The sequence below is a fragment of the Hyposmocoma kahamanoa genome, unplaced genomic scaffold (genome assembly GCF_003589595.1).
Source record: "Hyposmocoma kahamanoa isolate Upper Pololo Valley unplaced genomic scaffold, ASM358959v1 88, whole genome shotgun sequence".
NCBI lineage: Eukaryota > Metazoa > Arthropoda > Insecta > Lepidoptera > Cosmopterigidae > Hyposmocoma > Hyposmocoma kahamanoa.
In genome coordinates this window covers 11,651,340-11,671,254 of record NW_020654466.1, presented here as the reverse complement: position 1 = coordinate 11,671,254, position 19,915 = coordinate 11,651,340, and the positions used below count along the sequence as shown (strand labels likewise).

Genomic DNA, 19,915 nt, shown 5'->3' with positions numbered 1-19,915 from the left:
GATGTTATAATAAAAATTCAATCAAACATGTTCTAGTTCCAATACTATCGTAAACAAACACAAATATTTGTGCGATTCGTCAAACATATAATTCTTTTAGTTGCAGTAGTAGCCTAGTCTAACGAGACAACAAATATTTTACTGTAGGGAGGTATTTTAAAAGACAAAAAAATAACACGGCAGGTATTTTCTACCTGGCGCAGCCTCAGATTCTGAAACCAAAACAAGAGCTTCACATTACCATAATTATTATTCATACGGTCGGTCAACTTAATACATAATTCACTGAATTATTATTAGCCTCAAGCGATAATAGGGGTTCTATTTCAGTGTGTGATCAGCGGCCTTAAAGCATACAACATCGTACTACTTAGAACAAAAACTTGTAACTGTAAAATTAAAAGGTAAGTGCATGTTTTCTGTTTACAGTAAACATATATTATAGTGGTCAGATAATGGCAATCATGTAAAATTTGTGGGGTACTTAGGATTAAAGTTACCATCACGCTCAACTATGAATTTAAGTTGAGAATGAAGTCATCAGTACAGCAACAATACACCTCATATTTAATTCATCTTTGTGTCACTTGGGATAAAAATGGTCAAAAGTGCAAAGAGTATGTACAACTGAGTATACTGTAGTCTGAACTTGCTCGCACGACGTACCATTCCTTTCCTGTGAGTCGGGCGCAACCTGAGCAGCAACCGGCGAGTACCTTACACCGATTGGCAAATCCTTTCACCACGATGACGAAACTGAACCTTTTTTCCTGTGGTGAGTGGTCTTCAAACAATCTTAATATACTCATAATAATGTTATTTCGGTTTGAACGTTAGGTAGAGGTACAGAAGAAGTAAGGGCCGTATTCCAGAACTTTACTTAATGCTCAAGTCAGGACTTGAGTATGATTTCATTCATTCATTTAATTTAAGAGCCATGCTCTTGTCGGTGTAGCCTCCTCCACTCCTCACGGTCCATAGCCAACTCCTTGACCTCCCTGTAACTGCTCACATTAACCTTAAAGCACTAGAAATCATACTCAAGTCCTGGCCATTAGGGTCGTATTTCCAGTGCTTGAAATCATACTCAAGTTCTGACTAGAGCATTGAGTAAAGTTCTGGAATACGATCCTAAGTATAGGAAAATTATACTTGGTTCTGCTAACTTGCATACAAACAAAGTAACTTCTTTTAAGTTACAGATGCTACATGCCAGAGATATGATATTGAAACAACAAATACTTAAACATTTAAGATATTTTACCCGAAATATCACAAAACAAAAACCTGCTGCTCCTTTGACGTTAATAAATATGCCGCATCCATTATCTTGGCCCATTGTGGGAACAAAATTGAACTTCCTGGTTACCGGAAGTAGTACCACGTAAGAGAAATAATAAAATTTATTAAACTTTTTTGTGTTTCTTCACAGCCGGTTGAATTTTTAATGGAATTAAACAATCTTGAACTTTTATTGACATCATTAATAGTCAACATTCTCCTAAGTTTTTAAAATTTTTCTATTTATGGATATCGTGCAAAAGTTTATTTGGGATACGTGAATGTTATACTTTTTCTATTGAGTGTAAGAAATGGTAATATTAATTTATTTATTACTTATCCTATTAGATTACACGATTATGTTCATCAAAGACATGCACAGCTTGGGCCCATTTTCTGTGAAAGCCTTGGTGGGCGTACAGAACTTGTATTCGTTAGTGACCCTCAGCTCATGAAATCGTTATTCCTAAACTTGGAAGGAAAGTATCCTGTACATATTTTACCTGAGCCTTGGTTATTATATGAGAAATTATATGGATCTAAACGAGGTCTTTTCTTTATGAATGGCGAAGAATGGTTAATCAATCGCCGAATTATGAATAAGCATTTACTCCGAGAAGATAGTGACAAATGGCTAGAAATGTCCATAAAGGATACTGTGAGTGGTTTCGTTCAAGATTTGAAAGTAAAAGTTGGACGAGGAAATTTTATTTCTGATTTGGAATCGGAATTCTACAGACTTTCTTTAAATGGTATGGATGCTCGAAAATGATTTGTGTGTCACTCTCTAATAAGCTATGTCCTTTGTTTAAATTATCTTTACTAACTGCTTTGTTTTAGTCATCATCAATATTTTGATGGGCACTGAATCTGGATTGATGACTAGTAAACATAACGAAGAATTGTTACATATATTTTCGCAAAGTGTGAAGAGGATATTTGAAACCACAAACCGATTGTACAGTATGCCGGTTTATTGGTGTGAACGCTTTAATCTCAAAGTTTGGAAAGATTTTAAGGAGTCCGTCGATTTATCGTTGCACTTAGGTAATTTACATTATGTTGTGCGACATGACTTATTTCGTAATGTATACTTTATGATAAGAGTTTAGGACACACAGGGTGTGGTGCTATTTAAATTGTGAACTAAGATGAGGTATTTTTTCCCCAAAGGTAAAAAAATAGTAAATGAAATGTTAAGTATGAGACACAAAAGCAATGGATTGATAGGGAAAATTGAAGAAATGGATGATACAACCATTAAAAGTGTAGTGACAGACCTAATTATTGCAGCAGGAGATACGGTAAGAAAAACGTCGTGATTTGATTCAAAATCGAGATTGAAAAATTCCGAACTAGGTAGGTAATCAAGAGCATATCAAACATGACACTTTGGACTGTTCATATAGCAAGCACGAGTTGAATTTATAAGTGTCAAGTTCAACTTGTTCTTGGCACTGTACGTAAAAGTAAATATGTAATAAGTACTTGTTTGTTTTACAGACTGCTTACACAACATTGTGGATTCTATTGTTACTTTCCAAAAATGATGAGGTGAAGAAAGAAGTATTTTTGAATAACGATTACGTGAAACACGTTGTCAAAGAAACTATGAGATTGTATCCTGTGGCACCATTCCTAACAAGAATACTTACGAAGGAAGGTATTTTAGGATCGTACCAATTGAAAGAAGGAGTAAGTAACAGTGCCTTACATAGTCGCAAAAACTACTAAATAGTAGCAAATTTAAATTGGCAACTCCAATTAATATTTAGCTAAATAAAGGTCTTTTAAACAGACGCGAAGTTTCAAGCAAACAAGCGATTGAAATCTCTGATAACTTTGGCTTCACCTGCTTTACTAACTTTATCTGTTACATCGGTCTCGCGCGTTCTGTACCCTAGCCACTGCAATTATAACAACAAAAATATCTTTCAAAAGATTTTTTTTTACCTACTTTTAATGTCACATAAAATTTTATATTGTATTACTAACCTGTAAACACACCAACAAAACTCACAACCGTAAAAAATGGTATCTCAACAAGCATTGTGCATTCCCGATCAAATAATGATTGTGCCACATTTCCGTAATGTGAATCTACTTTAGGGCAGCATAATACAATCATTATTGAATTCAAATTAAGTGTCAAACTTGACATACTTTTTTCAAGTCCTGTCAAGCTTGGGCCCTGTATCAAGATTATTTATCAAATTTCGGAAACACTACCACAGTTTGAGTCAAGATAATGCGGACCGGTCCGTCTGAACACCTCACCGCTATTATTATAATCAGTTTCCAGCGTTTCAGTCTTATTATGATACGCGTATCCGAACGCTATCATTCTTGACATTTGTCAGTTGTTTTTGACATCGACAAAATGACAAATTCAACAATATTCAACGTCGCGTAAAACGACGATAGATATTAAAAGTTGAAGTTGATTTATTTGTGGCTAAGTTTTGTTGTGGTGATCAAAAAGTGCTTTGTTGGTGGTTAGTGGAATAAATAAAAATGATTTGCTACAAAATAGCAACTAGATTAACCAGGAAGATAGTATTGTTAAATACGCGATCGTTCAGCGGATTATCTGTAAATGATACTAAATACGAAAAACCATTAATGAATGTTTCGCCATCACCACGAACTCATATAATATTACCTCACGTAAGCAGCAAACGGCATTTATCACTGGAAGGGTTCATGAAATGGCAAGAACAGACCTACACTTGTATAGCAAACAGTAATCTCGTTCATGTATTGCAAGACGGTCTGGTTTATTTCCATGATACTACAGGGTTGTCATGGTGGGCAACCATCGTCACATCTACCATACTTGTACGAGCTCTCATGACACTACCTCTAACAGTATATCAGAATTACATCTTAGCTAAAGTAGAGAACATAGGATTAGAGCTAAAAGAGTTGGTTAATGAACTAAAGAAGGAAACTGCAATTGCTAAAACTGCATACGAACTATCAGACAAGCAAACAGTAGCATTATACAAGAGATCACTCAAGAAGCAGTGGAGAAATCTCATTGAGAGAGATAACTGTCACCCCTTTAAAGCTAGCTTAGTAATTTGGGTACAAATACCCATATGGGTATGTATGTCTTTTGCTCTCAGGAACTTGGTAAATATGAACCCTCCTGATGGTGCGGCTTTAGTGACTTTTATGGAGATGTCAACCGGGGGACTGGGCTGGATACCTAATCTTACACTTCCTGATCATTCTTGGATTCTTCCTGTTGGCTTTGGACTAACAAATTTAGTCATAATTGAACTACAAAGAATGTCAAAGCTTAGGCAGCCTTCAAAGATGTACAATGTGTTTACAAATGTATTCAGAGTATTTTCAATAGTAATGATACCTGTTGCCGCCAGTGTACCTTCTTGTATGTGCCTCTACTGGATGACATCATGCAGTTTTGGTCTCCTACAGAACATCACACTCTTGTCTCCATCTTTAAGAAGAAAGCTGAGGATTCCAGAAGCTCCAAGTGAACTTGAAGAACCCTATGAACATATTAAAGGGGAAATTAGTAATAAATTTTGCAAAATTATAGCAAGGAAAACTTACTAAACTTGTTTATTTGCCTAAGTATTTTGGACTGTCAAATTTTCTATTTTATTCTATAGTAAGTAACAAAAATATAGTAACTCTTTAAGTATGGGTTTTAGACGGACTTCCCAAATATATAAATAGAGTGTAGGGTCTTCAATTGTTGTTCCATCAAATGTGCATAATAATATACTTGATTGATACTAAATCAATATGCATATTGATTTGCTACACTAAGTACTCATGTATTCCAGCTAATATTTTGATACTTATGAATCTATAATATTTTTTCACATGATTTCCCCTTCAGAGTCAATCGACTCTGAAGGGGAAATGATGTGAAAAAAAAATTAAGTTTTGCTTTTCCACAAAGCCAACATTGAGCTCTGGTCTTTTTGCACTTTACTCTAACTGTGGTTGTTTTCTCACTTATAGAACTTTTTTATTATTACCTTTGCATGTTTTTCTTGCAATAGTCATATTAATGATTTATCTACAGTTATACATAATGTACATATCAACATACCACATTTATCTAAGATTTAGGACAATAGACACTAAGAGCGCCGTCAAATTAGATACTTGTAGATGCGCAGCCGCTGCAATCTGTAGAACTTCAGTAATTTCTAGTTCACTACTTGTGACTGCAAAAGCGGTGCGAGTGTCACGACAGTGACGCTGCAACTGCCCTTCTAAATATTGAATAAAAATTAGTAATAGCGCGCGCGGCTGCAACGCTTCTATAAGCATCTAATATTACACATGTTGTAATTTTGATAATTTTAAATTATTCCAGACACCAATTGTTGCGTCAATTTACACGTCTGGTAGAGATGAGCGTAATTTCACTAGAGCCAATGAGTTTTTACCTTATCGTTGGGATCGCAATGATCCCAGGAAGCAAGATTTGGCGAACCATGTGACATCAGCGTCGCTGCCTTTTGCTCTTGGTGCACGATCTTGTGTGGGAAAAAAGATCGCTATGACGCAGTTGAGCGAAATTACCCAGCAGGTAAATCTCTTATTTTTAGGCGCGTATTTGACAAGTGATAAATCATTGACAACATGTAATGGCCAATAAGGTTGATTTCCGAATACAAACTAAGTAATCTGCATGTAACCCCGCACTTTTTCCACTTCCTTTTACTAAAAGTACACATGGTTTAGAACTCATAAATGTAATTTTTTTGCAGATAGTCAACAATTTTGATTTCAAATGCACAAATACTGAAGAAGTTAAGCCAATAATGTCGATGGTGTTGGTGCCAGATCAAAAGATAAAATTATCACTTACTGAGAAAAATGCAATGCAAATGTTTAATTAGAAACTGTGATTTCAGACTATTAATAATAGTTAATATACAAAACAATAATTAATAATCACAACTATAGTGAATATTTATATAAACAACTTTTTGAAATGAAATTGTGATGTGTTGATTGCGTTTGACAAGGGATATTGTATGGGTACGTAATTAGAAGACTTTTTCATTGATAAAAAACAAAACTTTATATTTCTATTGTAACATGAAATACTGACTTGATGTCTAAATAGTTTTCAATTTCAATTAATTAATAAGTAAATGTAGTGTTTAGCAGTTTCTATCTATAATATAAAAATGCATGTTCAGTAGTGTGATAAGATAGACAAGTCACCTGAGGCGATGATAAATGCTGGACCATGTAAATTTTAAATCACAATTAAAACCAATGCTTAACTTAAACAGACATTATCATAAAAGCATGTGTTAAATTGACCTGTACTATTATTATACATCGCAACTTGCCCATCTTAAAGATACATAATATACCCTGATAAGTTAATGTTATGTAAAGTAACAAAGGCTCTATATTACATAGTAATGTAAAATAATATTGAATACAAATCATTACAACGCAAATTAATACTATATACATAGGTAAACTACAGGATGCTTATACATTAGATTTACATAAATTAATCACAAGGCTCAAATTTATTTCACCAACTGCCTTAAAATCATATTTTTAATATCATCCAACCATTGATCCTTGTATTTCATATTTAAAATATTTTGAAATGAACGTGTTCGGTCCAATTCTCCCATTTTTCCAGTAAGTATATACGCCGTGGACTCCACGCAAAGGAAACCCATTCCTTCGCTTAGAGACCATATGTAGATTTTATCGGCAGTTTCTGGCGTTAATTGAAATTGTAGTATAGCGCTACTGACTAACTCTTTAACCCTTTCAAATAAAAATCTATCTGCTAGTAGAAGAACCTCCAAATTAATTTCTAAACTATCCGTCATCGGAAATATCTGAATATCAGTTTTGAGGCTGTCTAACCCACATTGTAGAAGCGTAAATAAGTATTCGAGGGCAGGTTTCGTCACGTTTTTAAGGCGCACACACTTTTCTATAGATTCCTTAAAACATCCCATTAGCATTGCGCTGAAAACTTCAGAGTTCTGACATAAAAACACCTTATTCGCCTTTACAGTGGACAAATCATCTAGCTCAAACGTAACTATATCGTCCGCAGATAAATTGTCTAACATAGGATCGTAACCTACACACACTTTGTCTTTAAATCTGTTTTCTAAAGTTTTTGGGTCTTTAATATTAACATTAGAGGCGAGTTTCATTAAAGCTGTGACGCAATCATGAAGTTCTTCTTTGGATTCGGATATGATTGCAAAGAGTAGATTTAGCGCGCTGCAATCAATGAAGTATTTCTTCAAAGCTTTCTCAGTTCTGTAAATCAATTCAAAATTAGTATCGCAAACCAGTGCATGCTTACATGTGTATTGTTTGGCTTGGTGAAGGTACAGTCACTTGCATTAGTATGTATACACGTAGCGAAATTAGGAACAAATATTCCCCCGAAATACCTATTGAAATTGTAAAATATTTTATAACACATTTACTTCATTAGGAAAATTTTTAATTTTATGAAGATTGCCTACGAAAATCGACTGCATGTGAAAAGTCTACGTTTTAATGCCAATGTAAGCAGAAATTTAACATATTTATTGATTTCTAGAGCGGTTACACACGACGACTTTAAGCAGCGCGTATGCAGAGATCGCTAGTCGTCTATCTTTACACACACGCACGACATAAGCAATGATACAGTCCCATATCTATCAACGTCTTGGTTATGCGGGTAGGGCACTATGACCGCTCGCACAGGGAGGGACCTTCTAAGTCAGGTCCTAACCTCGGATCAGCACGTTTGCACGTACCTCATCCGGTTCTCTGTAAGGCAAGTGCTTTAGGTGAGCCCCCCCCCCCCCCCCCGGGGTGCACGTACAGCACCCTCCCTATTTTCCAGATAGGTACCGGAGCTGTAGGCACGCTCACTTCCCGTTGCTCTCCGCGCGACTAACGGTATGCCACCGCTGAGCCGCCGACTCTAAGCCGACTACCAAATCTCCTCCTTGGTGGCGGAGCTGTAAGGCATGCTCACTTCCCGACGCCGAATGAGCGGCGTGTCTCCATTTTTTAGATTCCTATGCGGCCGGAGAGACCGGAAGATGTCTAGCTCATCCTCTTCTAGCTCTCTGGGCTAGTGCTGGAGATGCCAAGTGGCAGTGTCCTACGGCAATGTCCGGACATAGCCACCGACTTAAAGGGCGACTCACGTGCCCCGCGCGTCTCCTCGCCTCAGGCCCTCAACTAGACCACTACTGAGGGCCGTATTCCAGAACTCTACTCAATGCTCAAGTCAGGACTTGAGTATGATTTCAAGCACTGGAAATACGACTCTAATGACAATGACTTAAGTATGATTTCTAGTGCTTTAAATCATACACAAATCCTGACTTGAGCATTGAGTAGAGTTCTAGAATACGATCCTAAGACGCGCTAGCTGCGCGCGAGACGAACGCCCCGGTCACACCCGACAGGGGCAGACGAACGTGTTCGTCCCTGCACCTAACCACAAACCCCAGCGAATCCATACCCAAGCCCAGGTCCGCCAGATACGGCCGTGAAGACGTATAACTGGCGGAGTGCTTGATCCGGACACCCGCCGTACCCTGGTAGTCTCTCCGGAAAACCCTGTCTCTCGGGTCAGTGATGCACATTTTAATGATTCAACATAGCGACTGCATCGATGTAATCGCGCGTTTCTCAAACGTATCGCTGCTAAAAGTCACCGTGTGTAACCGCTCTTAAATTGTATGGCATGTCAAAATTTTAAACAATGACATTTCATTCATTTTTTCACATTTTATTTTAAAAAAGAGGTTAGTCTTCTACCATTCTCCTGAAAGTAACCTCTATATCGGTAGTATCAAGGACGACTAAAATTTTGCAACGTTTACGCATAGAGATGCACGCGAATGTAAAAGGATTATGTACCTTACGATATACGGCAGTGTAAGTGACAAGGTTTGCTTCATAGAAGGCGTTCCTTTGAGTAACTGGTAACTGATTTCGCCGATACCGTAACTAGACTCCGCTAATATTGTCAGCTGAGTTAATAATTTCGCACTTAGTCGTATTATCTGAAAAAAGAAACGCCATATTGTTACTCGTTAGACCCGATTCCGCCATTTTAAAAATTAAGCAAGCAATAGAAATTACATTAAGAGACTCTTCAATTATTTACACTATTTACAAGATACCCTAAAATTTACCACTTACTTGTTTACATTGAAGGCACTTAGCAGGAGGGTGCCTCGAACTGACAGACATCTTATGAAGCCGCAGAGCCAGCCTGTGTTTTAGTATGCTCATTAGACATAGAGCATTGCTTAAAAAACATATTAAGACTTATTAGTGATATAAACTCTAATAAAAACAAAAAATATCTGATAAATTGGTCGTTGTAGGATAGGTCGTACTTGTACTGAGCAAGACACGCAAACCGGTTAAATAAATGAACCGATTTCAGTTTCATAAGTTTTGCTCGTTGCAAACTATATAGACCAGTTGACTTGAGTTTATCTCGTCATACAGGTGGTAACAAATAAATTTTTAGGCAAATTGTGAAGTCGTCATAATTTGTGTTGTGATGTTGCTATCGTACGCAAAAGTCATGGACTTCCGCTTGAACTTTATAATAGTTAGTTTTCACACTGTGCGCTGTGCGGTTTAATGATGGGAGCGGCGGTAACCGCTGTTACGGTTACCACACGGCCACGGGTAGTTTCTGCAGCGGGTAACAAGCCGGTAGGCATTACTGACATGTAAACAAAAATTGTAGCTAACTTTAGTTGAGCTGCACGCTGTCTTCCAGGATTGGCCTTACTCTTTGAATTTTACAATTGATTTTTTTTAATACAGTTGTAAACGATGTTATTGATTATCTCTACTTAAACGTGGTTTTTTGAGCATGTTATGTTTCTTTAGGTTATGCCTGATCGATTTTTATAATTCTTTCATTTTTACTCATCTAAGATATAAAAATACCGTTTGATTATGGAAATCGATCATTTCAGGTCCAGGTTATACAAAATAAAATTCCCGATTAATATTCCGTGTGTGATTCTGATTTTACATATCTGTTGTGGTAACCGGGTATAAAAAGACTTCGAAGTAGCGAGTGACGTCCATACTATTAACACAGTCTAACCAATTCCTACAGTCGTCCAAAAGTCGTCGTTAAATACATCTGTGTTGTAGTGGTCTGTTGTGTGGAAAATGGTACATACTACATGTGACTGCATATCATCATCTCGCATGGATCAAAATCTTAAATTTCATCAGTGTCCACATACAGAAGAAAGGTGAGGCAAATAATTTTATTTTATTTGGAGTTTTAGGTTTTTTAATGTGTATAAAGGTTGCCAGGATAGTGACGTCCAAAAAAAAATTTTGGTGCCTCACATTGAGGGACAACCGAATCACCCCCATGTATGTTCCGCGATTTTTCGTAGTTTTCGAGTTATTTTTTTTAATGGATTTTTTTGAATTTTCAACCGGATAGGCTTAAATTATTATTTTTTTTTTTTTCAATTTCTACACCAATTTTTCAGGGTTTTTTCGTAACTCAATCTTTATGAATTGTACTTTAACACACTTAATATCAATTTAACACACTTATAATCGACTTCGTAACGTCAATAGAAGCTACGAAAGTTTTGACTCAAAGTGGAAAATTCGCGTTTGAGCGAGTCAGACTTGAATTTTCAACTTTAAATTAAAAATCTATACCGGCAATTCCATAGTTCCTGGGTTACTTTAAAAACTGCGCTAGAACTAAACTTTCATTAATACGAAAGTTTAGTTCTAGCAACACAAAAAAAAAAAATTAACAGTACTTAAAAGGCCTTTATTTGCTGAAATCAGCCTTCAAAGATACTGAGGTCGAAAATTCCTACGATAGTAATTTGATTTAAAAAATAAATTATTACCTAATAATATATAATAAGTGTAAAAAGCAATAAAATAATAACTTAATAGGGATTCGCTCTGGACCTTTTGGAGGGAAAAGTGTCGTTTTTATTTTGACTTTCAATTATTTTGTGAAATCTAGTTTAAAGTGGAATAGGATAGTGCTAATGTGCCTTAATCGAAGATTAAAACGCGAAATTATACGAATCTCGAACTAAAATACCCGTATCGGCCCGTTTTAAGGAATCCCGAGTCAATCCAAGCACGCCGCCTCAAATTGCCTATCCTCTTTGTGGCGGCCATATTTACAGAAACATATTTAAATTTCATGTTTAGGTTGATGGCTTTGCCAAAGCCTTAATAAATAAATAATAATATAATAACTTAATAGCTTTTAGTTTTAGCTTTTGAAATTATATTATGATAAAGCAAAATCGCAGACATTAACGACTAAAATAAAGCTGCTTGCTTTTACTCATTATGTATTCGGATATGGTATTATTTCTAAATCCAAGATGACGGACACGACTTTTCAAATAAATGCAAAATGGGTGTAATTTTTTAGATATTTGGGGGTGCTCATTACGAATATGGCACTTATTTCTAAATTCAAGATGGGGGCACGACTTTTCAAATAATGGCAAGTTGGGTATCGTCTTCGATCGAGGTATTTGGGGTGCTCATTACGAATATGGCACTTATTTCTAAATCCAAGATGGCGGGCACGACTTTCAAATAATAGCGAGTTGGGTAATGTTTTCGAAGTATTTGGTGGTGCTCATTACGAATATAGATTTATTTCTAAATCCAAGATGGCGGACACGACTATTTAAATAAATGCAATATGAGTATCGTGTTAACTGTTATCGGAGTTGATAATTATGAATATCATAATTAAATCCTTGATTGACTTGATACTAGACTTGAAGATTTATAAAAAAATATTTTTCTTAAATTTAAAATATATATATATATTCCTTGTATACTACACACTACAACTACTGCACATACTATAAAACGTCTTGTGAAAAAGTCCCATATCAACATCTTTTTTTTTATTAAAGCCAATATGCACATAGTAGTAGGACACTGACCCCAACAGACTAAATAAAAAAACACAAGGTGACAACTCTGCGGTATGATGTAATGTCTAGATGAAAGCGGCATTTCGCGAGACTTCACAGACGATGTCGCACTGCATGTTGTATACATTGTGCTATTAAGGTCAATAGATGCTTTAAGAATGATGAATAGAAAGTCGAATAAATACAATACATTAATTAAACAATGCGAATGCGGCGAGCGTCTCAGTAAAACCTGTTAATTTAAATCAACAAATCAATGGACACGGCGTTAAAGTGGGTCCGTATTAAAGATACAATGACATTCATATGAAAGCTTTGCCCGCGTATTATAAAATTATATTTAATTTGATTGGACGTAGTTAAACAAAAAGGATCCAATCCACATCCACTCACTTTCGAGATATGGCAGTTGGAAGTTTAAGGGTCGTATTCCAGAACTCTACTCAATACTCAAGTCAGGACTTGAGTATTGCAGTGAGCACTGAAAATCATACTCGAGTCCTTGCCATGAGGGTCGTATTTCCAGTGCTTGAAATCATACTTAAGTCTGCTCAAGTCAGCACTTGACCTACACGACCCTAAGGATCGTATTCTAGAACTCTACTCAATGCTCAAGTCAGAATTTGAGTATGGTTTAAAGCACTCGAAATCATACTCAAGTCCCTGCCATTAGGGTCGTATTTCCAGTGCTTGTGTTGCCAGTGCAATCCTGACTTGAGCATTGAATAGAGTTCTAGAATACGGCCCTTAGTGTTTGTCACTCTTGATTTTTTTTTCAGAACTTATAATGTCATGTAACTCCAGAGATATTTATTTATGTTTATGTTGTTTTTTTTTTGCTGATCTAACGGCCGTTTTCTATATTTGATCCTGAATCTAAGATTGTTTTCTATCCAGATTTTATTCGATCCATCGATCGCTGCCGAATCTGTATTTCAATATGTCTATCTCGGCTTTAGCGCCCTTAAAAAAAAAAAGGATCGGTCGTAAATTTACTCCCTCTCTGACGTTTAGTTCCACGTAATCGCAGTAAAAGATCATTACATGAATTAGTGAATAAAATGGTGGTTATGTTTCTAAGATTAATTTATTTATACAAGTGATTTTGGCAAAAATATAAATTAATTGCAAACTTTCAAGTATAAAATATTTAAACCGTAAGTACGGCAAGAATAACGTGTTTCTAGGAACAGAACGGAACGTCTATTGTCCAGAACGGACCGTTTATTGTCAAACGAGCGGGATGGCCATATAGGATGGAAAAAAATAAAGGGACGGCGCGCGGCGGCGGCGGCAAAATGTTAGTGTCAATTTATGTTTTGTTGATGTTTGTTCGTATTCGTGACGTGATAAATAATCTAAATTATAAAAATACCGTTTTGATTTGACTTTGATAAACGGCATTATTTCAGTTAAAACTGATGTAAACATCTGATGTTTTGTTCAGCCTAAATTTGGATGTAAATTCAGCGTCAGTTAAATTTACCATGAAGTTTATACGCCTAAACGTTCTTGAGGACACAAGCTGCTCTTGGTCGCTGTCGCTATTATCCCAGTCCGATAACTGAGCAAATGTTCAAGTTCACAGTCGCTATCACTTAAAAATAACATCCATTTTTACACGATTACACAGTACAATTGGAGGATCGCTACTATAGATCGAACACGTGCAAAATCCGATTTGTCAAAACTATGGATTGGATATTGAAAGCGCACAACTGGCACTACCATACAAATGTCAATCTCAAAATGCCATACTTCAATCCATCTGTGGGAGGGCTCCCACAGATGGATTGAAACAAAAGATCGGAATAACGATCCATCGATCGGTTATTGAAATAGTAAAAAATAGGATTTGGATTGATTATTCAAGCTTAGATAGCAAATTATGGATTGAGATTGAATGTAGAAAGCGGCCGTAAGAGGTTACACCTTAGGAACAATTTGGTACATATTTTGATAATTTGTGGATTGGATCCTTTTTGCTTAACTACGTCCAATTGTAAAATTGTCATTTTATTTTTAGTATGGACGAGATACTGAAGCATCTTACTACCGAACGGCTACCATGGGCCATGCAGAGGTCCCAGGTTCTATTCCCGGGCTGGGAGAAATATTTGTATGTCCTACTTTTATTTCTCTTGTGAGTTCGGCTGTAACTTGTGGTTGTCTATGTGCGTGTACATGGCACCCGCGAGGCAGGTCTGGGCTATGTTGAGTGTGTGCGTTATTATATTATTATTATATTGATATAAATATCCTAATGGATTACCTTAATACGCGAGCAAGAATCCTTGCAGCCCGACCCAAAGGTCTTTTACATCTCTCCACATAGTCCAATAGGGCATTTAAGCATTCTCTCCCAGTCAACAACTCCAACGTATGGTTCGACACAGGTTCCTCACGAATCGCTCCGTAAGAACTGCACGCACCGTGCGATACACGGAACAACAACACTAAGATACAGGCAATGCGTGACGACTTTGTGTTGGTGTCCATTTTGTTATTGTCTTCTGGAAAATAAAAAGGAACTTGTATTTTGTCACATAAAAACGCATAGAAAGTTTTACAAATTCCATAAAATCAATGTTCTGTAGAATAGCCCTTATTACCTTCTAAAGGCGCTTCCTCATCGACACTTTCATCGTCTTCCATAATAAGTTCGTCAAGATCGTGAGCGACTTGGGCCGCGTTCAGCTCGTTCGCGGCGCGCCTGCCCGCTGTCATATCTACTGCATCTTCACTTCCTATTGGTCCTGCCTCAATCTCCGCGTCACTACACACTGGCGAATAGCGTCCAGATATTTCGGAATCTGAACTCTCTGAAAGTTTAACACGGGATAAATAAATACACCACACATTAAAATCAGATTTCATAATGTTTCGACAGACAAATCCTTACGTAAATAGTAGCAATTAATGAAAAAAATACCTAAGTGAAAATAAGGTATTTTTCAGTACTTAACAAATAAAACTGCTGACTGTAATAACACGTTTTTAGTTTATGGCCATAATGAAACATCTATGTAGGCTGTGAAAATTTTACCTTCATTTGCACTGAAAGGAGTAGTAGGTCCGGAACTATTTGGGCTCCACTGGTACTCTGTCCAGTAAGGAGAAGGTGTGCTTCCTTCGCCTATACTAATGCCTGACTCAGGACTCCAGTCCCATCTAGCTCTTTTGTTTGAAAACCCTCTGTATTCGGGACTGAATCCCGATTGGTGACCATCCGAGTATGGTGACAAAGGACCATAGTCCGAACGGTCAGGGCTCATTGCAGAATGAGACCCTGGCTGTTGGGATATCGACGGCCATTCAGGGCTCTTTGGTTCCCAGTATACACCTGCTGACCAATCTTTACAAGCCATTTTGATTAGCTGTGATTTCTGTAAAACAAATAGTGTTTTTAAGTACACAGTCCAAAACGTGAAACTAGCCTGTAAATCTCAAACACTGGTTTACCTTAGCAATTATTGGGCTCCGAGACCTCGCTCTTTTAAAGGATTTCCGCTTTGGTAGCAGATTCTCATCGTCACTATGACTATCGTCACTTGCGTCACTATCAACTGCATCAACAAACCCGACTATCATGTTATCCCTTTCTATTACAACTTTTAATTCATCTTCATTCTTTGATGAGAGTTGACTTCTTCGCCTCATGAAGAGGCTTCCTTTCGCTTCAGAAGTAGAAGTATCATACTTAGTTGTTGTTTCACATTCACCTTTAGAATCTTTCCCCTTTTCTTCATTTGAAGCAATAGTCTCATTTAACATACTAACATTTTCCAAATGAGAATGTTCAAAATTCATTGTAGCCAAATATTTTGTGAGTTCATCAGTAAGTAGGTTTATTAATCCTTCGTTAACCAGTATTTGGAATGCTGTTGATAAAGTAAATAAGTAACATATACACAACATTCAATAATTTCTAAACGGACACAAGTCTATTGATAAAAGTGACTATAAGAATATTTAAAATAGATTTACACTCACAAGTATCGTCAAAAACATATTGCAAGAGTGCGTGCATAGCGTAAGGGTTACTTCTTGCCGCCGTTACAAGAAGCGGCAAACCAGTACAACAGCGCAGTCGTGAGCGATTGACAGATTCGCCACTCAGTTGAGCTAGAGCTCGTGCAGTTCCTTCTGGCCACCATGCTACATCTGAAATCCAACATTTTGCATTGAGATACAAATTAAATTATATTTCTCAACATAAATATTGCAGTATAGCTTTTAAGCTTTATGATTCTCTTGGCAAACTTTTGTTTTTTTTTTCTTCCTATAGCAACTTTATCTACTTCAGATTGATAGTGCTTTTGGCCAACACTTTATCTGGTGTTTATTAAAACAATATTACACACTCTTCTCTCTAAACAGTCATAAGGCATGTCTTTTCCATTAGTAATTTAGATTAGATTATGTATTTCTCATATAAAGTATAAGAAATTATATTGAGATGAAAATTTAAACAACAAAAGCAATGTGATTGATGCAGAATAAACTTATACCTGAAATTTTCTGCAATATTCCAACTAAACACTCTACTAAACCCGCAGTGCCTAGCAATGGCCGACAGGATGATAAGTAGCACAGATTCATCAAACATTTGAGAGCTAAAGACTCATATATTTTTGTTAATGCTACTAAACATTGATATCCTCTGCCATCGCCTTGCATCTGTAATTATTAAATTTAATCAGTGAGCGCTAAAACAATTGAAGGTAGGAGTAGGAATCTTTCAGTTCTTTAATACTGTAGGTCTTGGCTCTGTGTTGTAGTAGCGGTGATCACCATAGATCAACTGCTGGTTGCAGTGATAAAGGACTGCAGAGACCCCAGGTCCTTGCAAAAAAAGTCCATTATCTACCCAAGATGTTGCGAGACGTCATTGACATTAAAAAAAATCCTAATTTCAATAGGGAAGATGGTTTCTCGGTACCACCAGTTTGGGATCCTGTATTTCCTCTGATGAAAAATCCCTAAGACATATTTACGTCAAAATTTATTGCTTTTTTCTGCTGTTATGGTACATGGTAATAGCATGATAATTTCAAAGGCTTCATATTCAAATGTTTCACTAATTCTCCAAGTATTAGTAATTTTATTGCGGTCTGTACTTCTCGACTGGTCAGTGTGTGTTTTTTGGAGAAGGCCGTCAGCCTTCCTGCTTTATTGGCAATCTTCTCCATCATGTCGTGAACGAAATTATTCATTATTAACATTGAAGATCTTGATATACCCATTTAGTATTGCATAACTTGCCCTAATAACTTGTATAGGTAAATTGAAAAGTTGTGATACTTTTTTCTTCATTTTCTTGTCCTTTGGTTTTTTCAAAATTAATTTCTCAATTGGTTTCTCCATTGTCTTCACAAGTTTCTTTGCCGGTTCCTTTGGCGCCATTTTGGTATTTTTATTTGAATTTTTGGTAATAGATACCACTACACCACATAGATTAATATGTTTTACTTTCTATTATCAATTAATAATAAATTGAACTTAATAAAAATTCATTGAATAAAATAATTTGTAAAACATAATGTAGCGTAAATTGGAATGTTTGTTTGTAAAATTGAAAATAATGTATTTAATTAATAACTTTTCTGACTATAGCGAAAAAATAGGGTGGTTTGCGTTAATATTAGACATAACTGGTTGATGACTGTACCACCTCAGTCAGCCGTGACCACAGGACCCGTAAAGGGCCCGAAATGTCCGTTTGTTTAAAAAAACAAATATACGCAAAATAAACAAATAAATATATTTCCTAAAGCCTAAGTACTCGATAACTATTTCAGATTAAATAATTTAGTTATTACTATAGGTTTCTTCTACAGTATGACTTAATTTAGGTTCATTTGGTGAATCTGCAGAAAACTTACTCATGCGGACAAATATTTGCATGCCACCTTGCATCATCATCCAAAACACCTACATTCAGATGTCAGGTCACAAACAATTAGAGCTTGTTCTTTATTATGCATAACACTTACTATTTATGAAGACAGGTTTGAACTATTCAGTCTGGGGAAATTGGTACTTACAACAGTAATAATAAAAAGCAAACATGGTTCAAGTTCAGGTTCACATGTACACAGTTAGTGTGGTTTGTAGGAAAAAAGTGAAGGACAATAGTAGTGCTTCAAGAAATCAAGATGAGAATGAGAAAGAGCAAAAGAGAGGTTAGATATGCCTGTTATTAGTCCTCGCAGCTGCCATTGGCCAGTCAAATACATAGTAATAATAGCTTGTATCTATTCCAAAATATAAGGATAATAAGAAGTCATACCGTGGTCAGAAACCTGTAACTATACAGTTTGTGAAAAACCAGGAGGTTCTTAAAATCTACAATTCAGCATTGTTCAAATATATACCTGCTCAGCACATAGAGAAGCAGTATGAGTAGTAAAGTAACCCAAACATTTCAAAATGCCAGTAATTAGCTCTTCTTGGCTCTTCCTAAGCCCTTCGGTTTCTTTTGCAGGATTGGCTGATTTTATTATCCCAGCAGATTCACATTCAGTAGTTAACAGGATAGCTACACAGCGGACTGTGTTTAGACTGAGCATCTCATCCCTCTTGTCAATCACCATCCAGAGTTGTCTGACAAATAAATATATACAGAACTTAGTCATTAAAACATACAGAATGGCCTTGTAGGCCTTGAATGGATTTAATAACGTATTAACATAATTAGGCTCCTTTGTAATTTATTTTTTGTCAAAGATGCCTTCAACTCATTTAGTTTTAAATTAATAACTTATTTAAAATACGTACCTAATGGCTCTCACAGCCATAGTTAAAGTAGGGTATGATGTGTTTTTATCCCTACTCTCAATAAGGGTAACCAAAGCACTAACTGTCCCATGATTATGCAGGATTTCTGCATTGCTGATCCTTTGTGCTAGGTTGCCTACCAAGCGACAGGCTCTCCCTACAATGCTGTCACGACATACTGTCTTCAGAATATTCACAAGAGGTCCAAATGTATTTAATTTGCCCACCTGAAATATAAACAAATTGTAGTATGATTAATTGCTAATAAAACTTGCACAAATGAAGACTACAGCAAGAAAGGATTGCTAGTCAGTAGTTTAGAGATTTAGTTCTTGGTATCTAAAAGTAAAATACGGATAATTATGGTATAATAAATATAATATCCTAAACTTGCCTTGAAACATGGGTCAAAAGAAAAAACGTCTTATAAGGCAAAGTATTGTTTGTCAAAAATGTCCTCAGACGCGTTTCTTTACTAATGCCAACTTACCGCTAGACTGCTTTCTTCTTCTAAACAACAATTGCCTAAAATACTAAGCGTAATGTCGAGAATTCTTTCGTTAGGCTTACGCAGATGTGGCAGCAAGTAATCTAAACCATCACATTCCCGAAATAATTTTATTCCCGCATCGTTCACTGCGATTTTACTTCTAATCTTCAACAAACTTTCTTGTATTTTAGTTGAAGATGAAGATTTAAGTCCATCTATGACAGATTTTACATAGGTTTTATCCATGTTTTATGACTTTTTAATGCATTTTGTTGATAAAAATCACAGAAAAACAACAAAAAATGTTGACTTGCGTTTTGACAGTTTTGTTTTTTTTCTTGTGAGTATGACAGAATACAACAGCTGCTTTTGTTTATGGTACGCTGGAAGC

General features: G+C 36.2%; 3 protein-coding genes across 3 annotated transcripts; 2 read left to right on the top strand and 1 right to left on the bottom strand.

Moving 5' to 3' along the window:
- Nucleotides 1-114: 114 nt before the first annotated feature.
- On the top strand, nucleotides 115-6,299 carry LOC113235898 (cytochrome P450 315a1, mitochondrial). Its single transcript, XM_026471822.1, has 8 exons — nucleotides 115-404; nucleotides 1,203-1,384; nucleotides 1,630-2,033; nucleotides 2,122-2,328; nucleotides 2,455-2,585; nucleotides 2,785-2,976; nucleotides 5,642-5,857; nucleotides 6,039-6,299. The coding sequence occupies exons 2-8, from the start codon at nucleotides 1,203-1,205 to the stop codon at nucleotides 6,168-6,170; spliced, it is 1,464 nt and encodes a 487-aa protein (XP_026327607.1). The 5' UTR covers nucleotides 115-404; the 3' UTR covers nucleotides 6,171-6,299.
- LOC113235900 (cytochrome c oxidase assembly protein COX18, mitochondrial) lies at nucleotides 3,690-4,915 on the top strand. The gene is made up of 2 exons (XM_026471824.1): nucleotides 3,690-4,386; nucleotides 4,668-4,915. Exons 1-2 carry the CDS (start codon nucleotides 3,796-3,798, stop codon nucleotides 4,785-4,787), a joined length of 711 nt encoding a protein of 236 aa, XP_026327609.1. The 5' UTR covers nucleotides 3,690-3,795; the 3' UTR covers nucleotides 4,788-4,915.
- Nucleotides 6,300-6,361: 62 nt separating the features above from the next.
- Nucleotides 6,362-19,770, bottom strand: LOC113235896 (armadillo repeat-containing protein 5). Its single transcript, XM_026471820.1, has 12 exons — nucleotides 19,525-19,770; nucleotides 19,035-19,261; nucleotides 18,632-18,860; nucleotides 16,766-16,934; nucleotides 16,248-16,418; nucleotides 15,717-16,135; nucleotides 15,301-15,640; nucleotides 14,867-15,076; nucleotides 14,527-14,767; nucleotides 9,478-9,586; nucleotides 9,193-9,338; nucleotides 6,362-7,581 (listed from the first exon to the last, which is right to left on the bottom strand). The coding sequence occupies exons 1-12, from the start codon at nucleotides 19,768-19,770 to the stop codon at nucleotides 6,822-6,824; spliced, it is 3,267 nt and encodes a 1,088-aa protein (XP_026327605.1). The 3' UTR covers nucleotides 6,362-6,821.
- Between the last annotated feature and the right edge of the window lie 145 nt (nucleotides 19,771-19,915).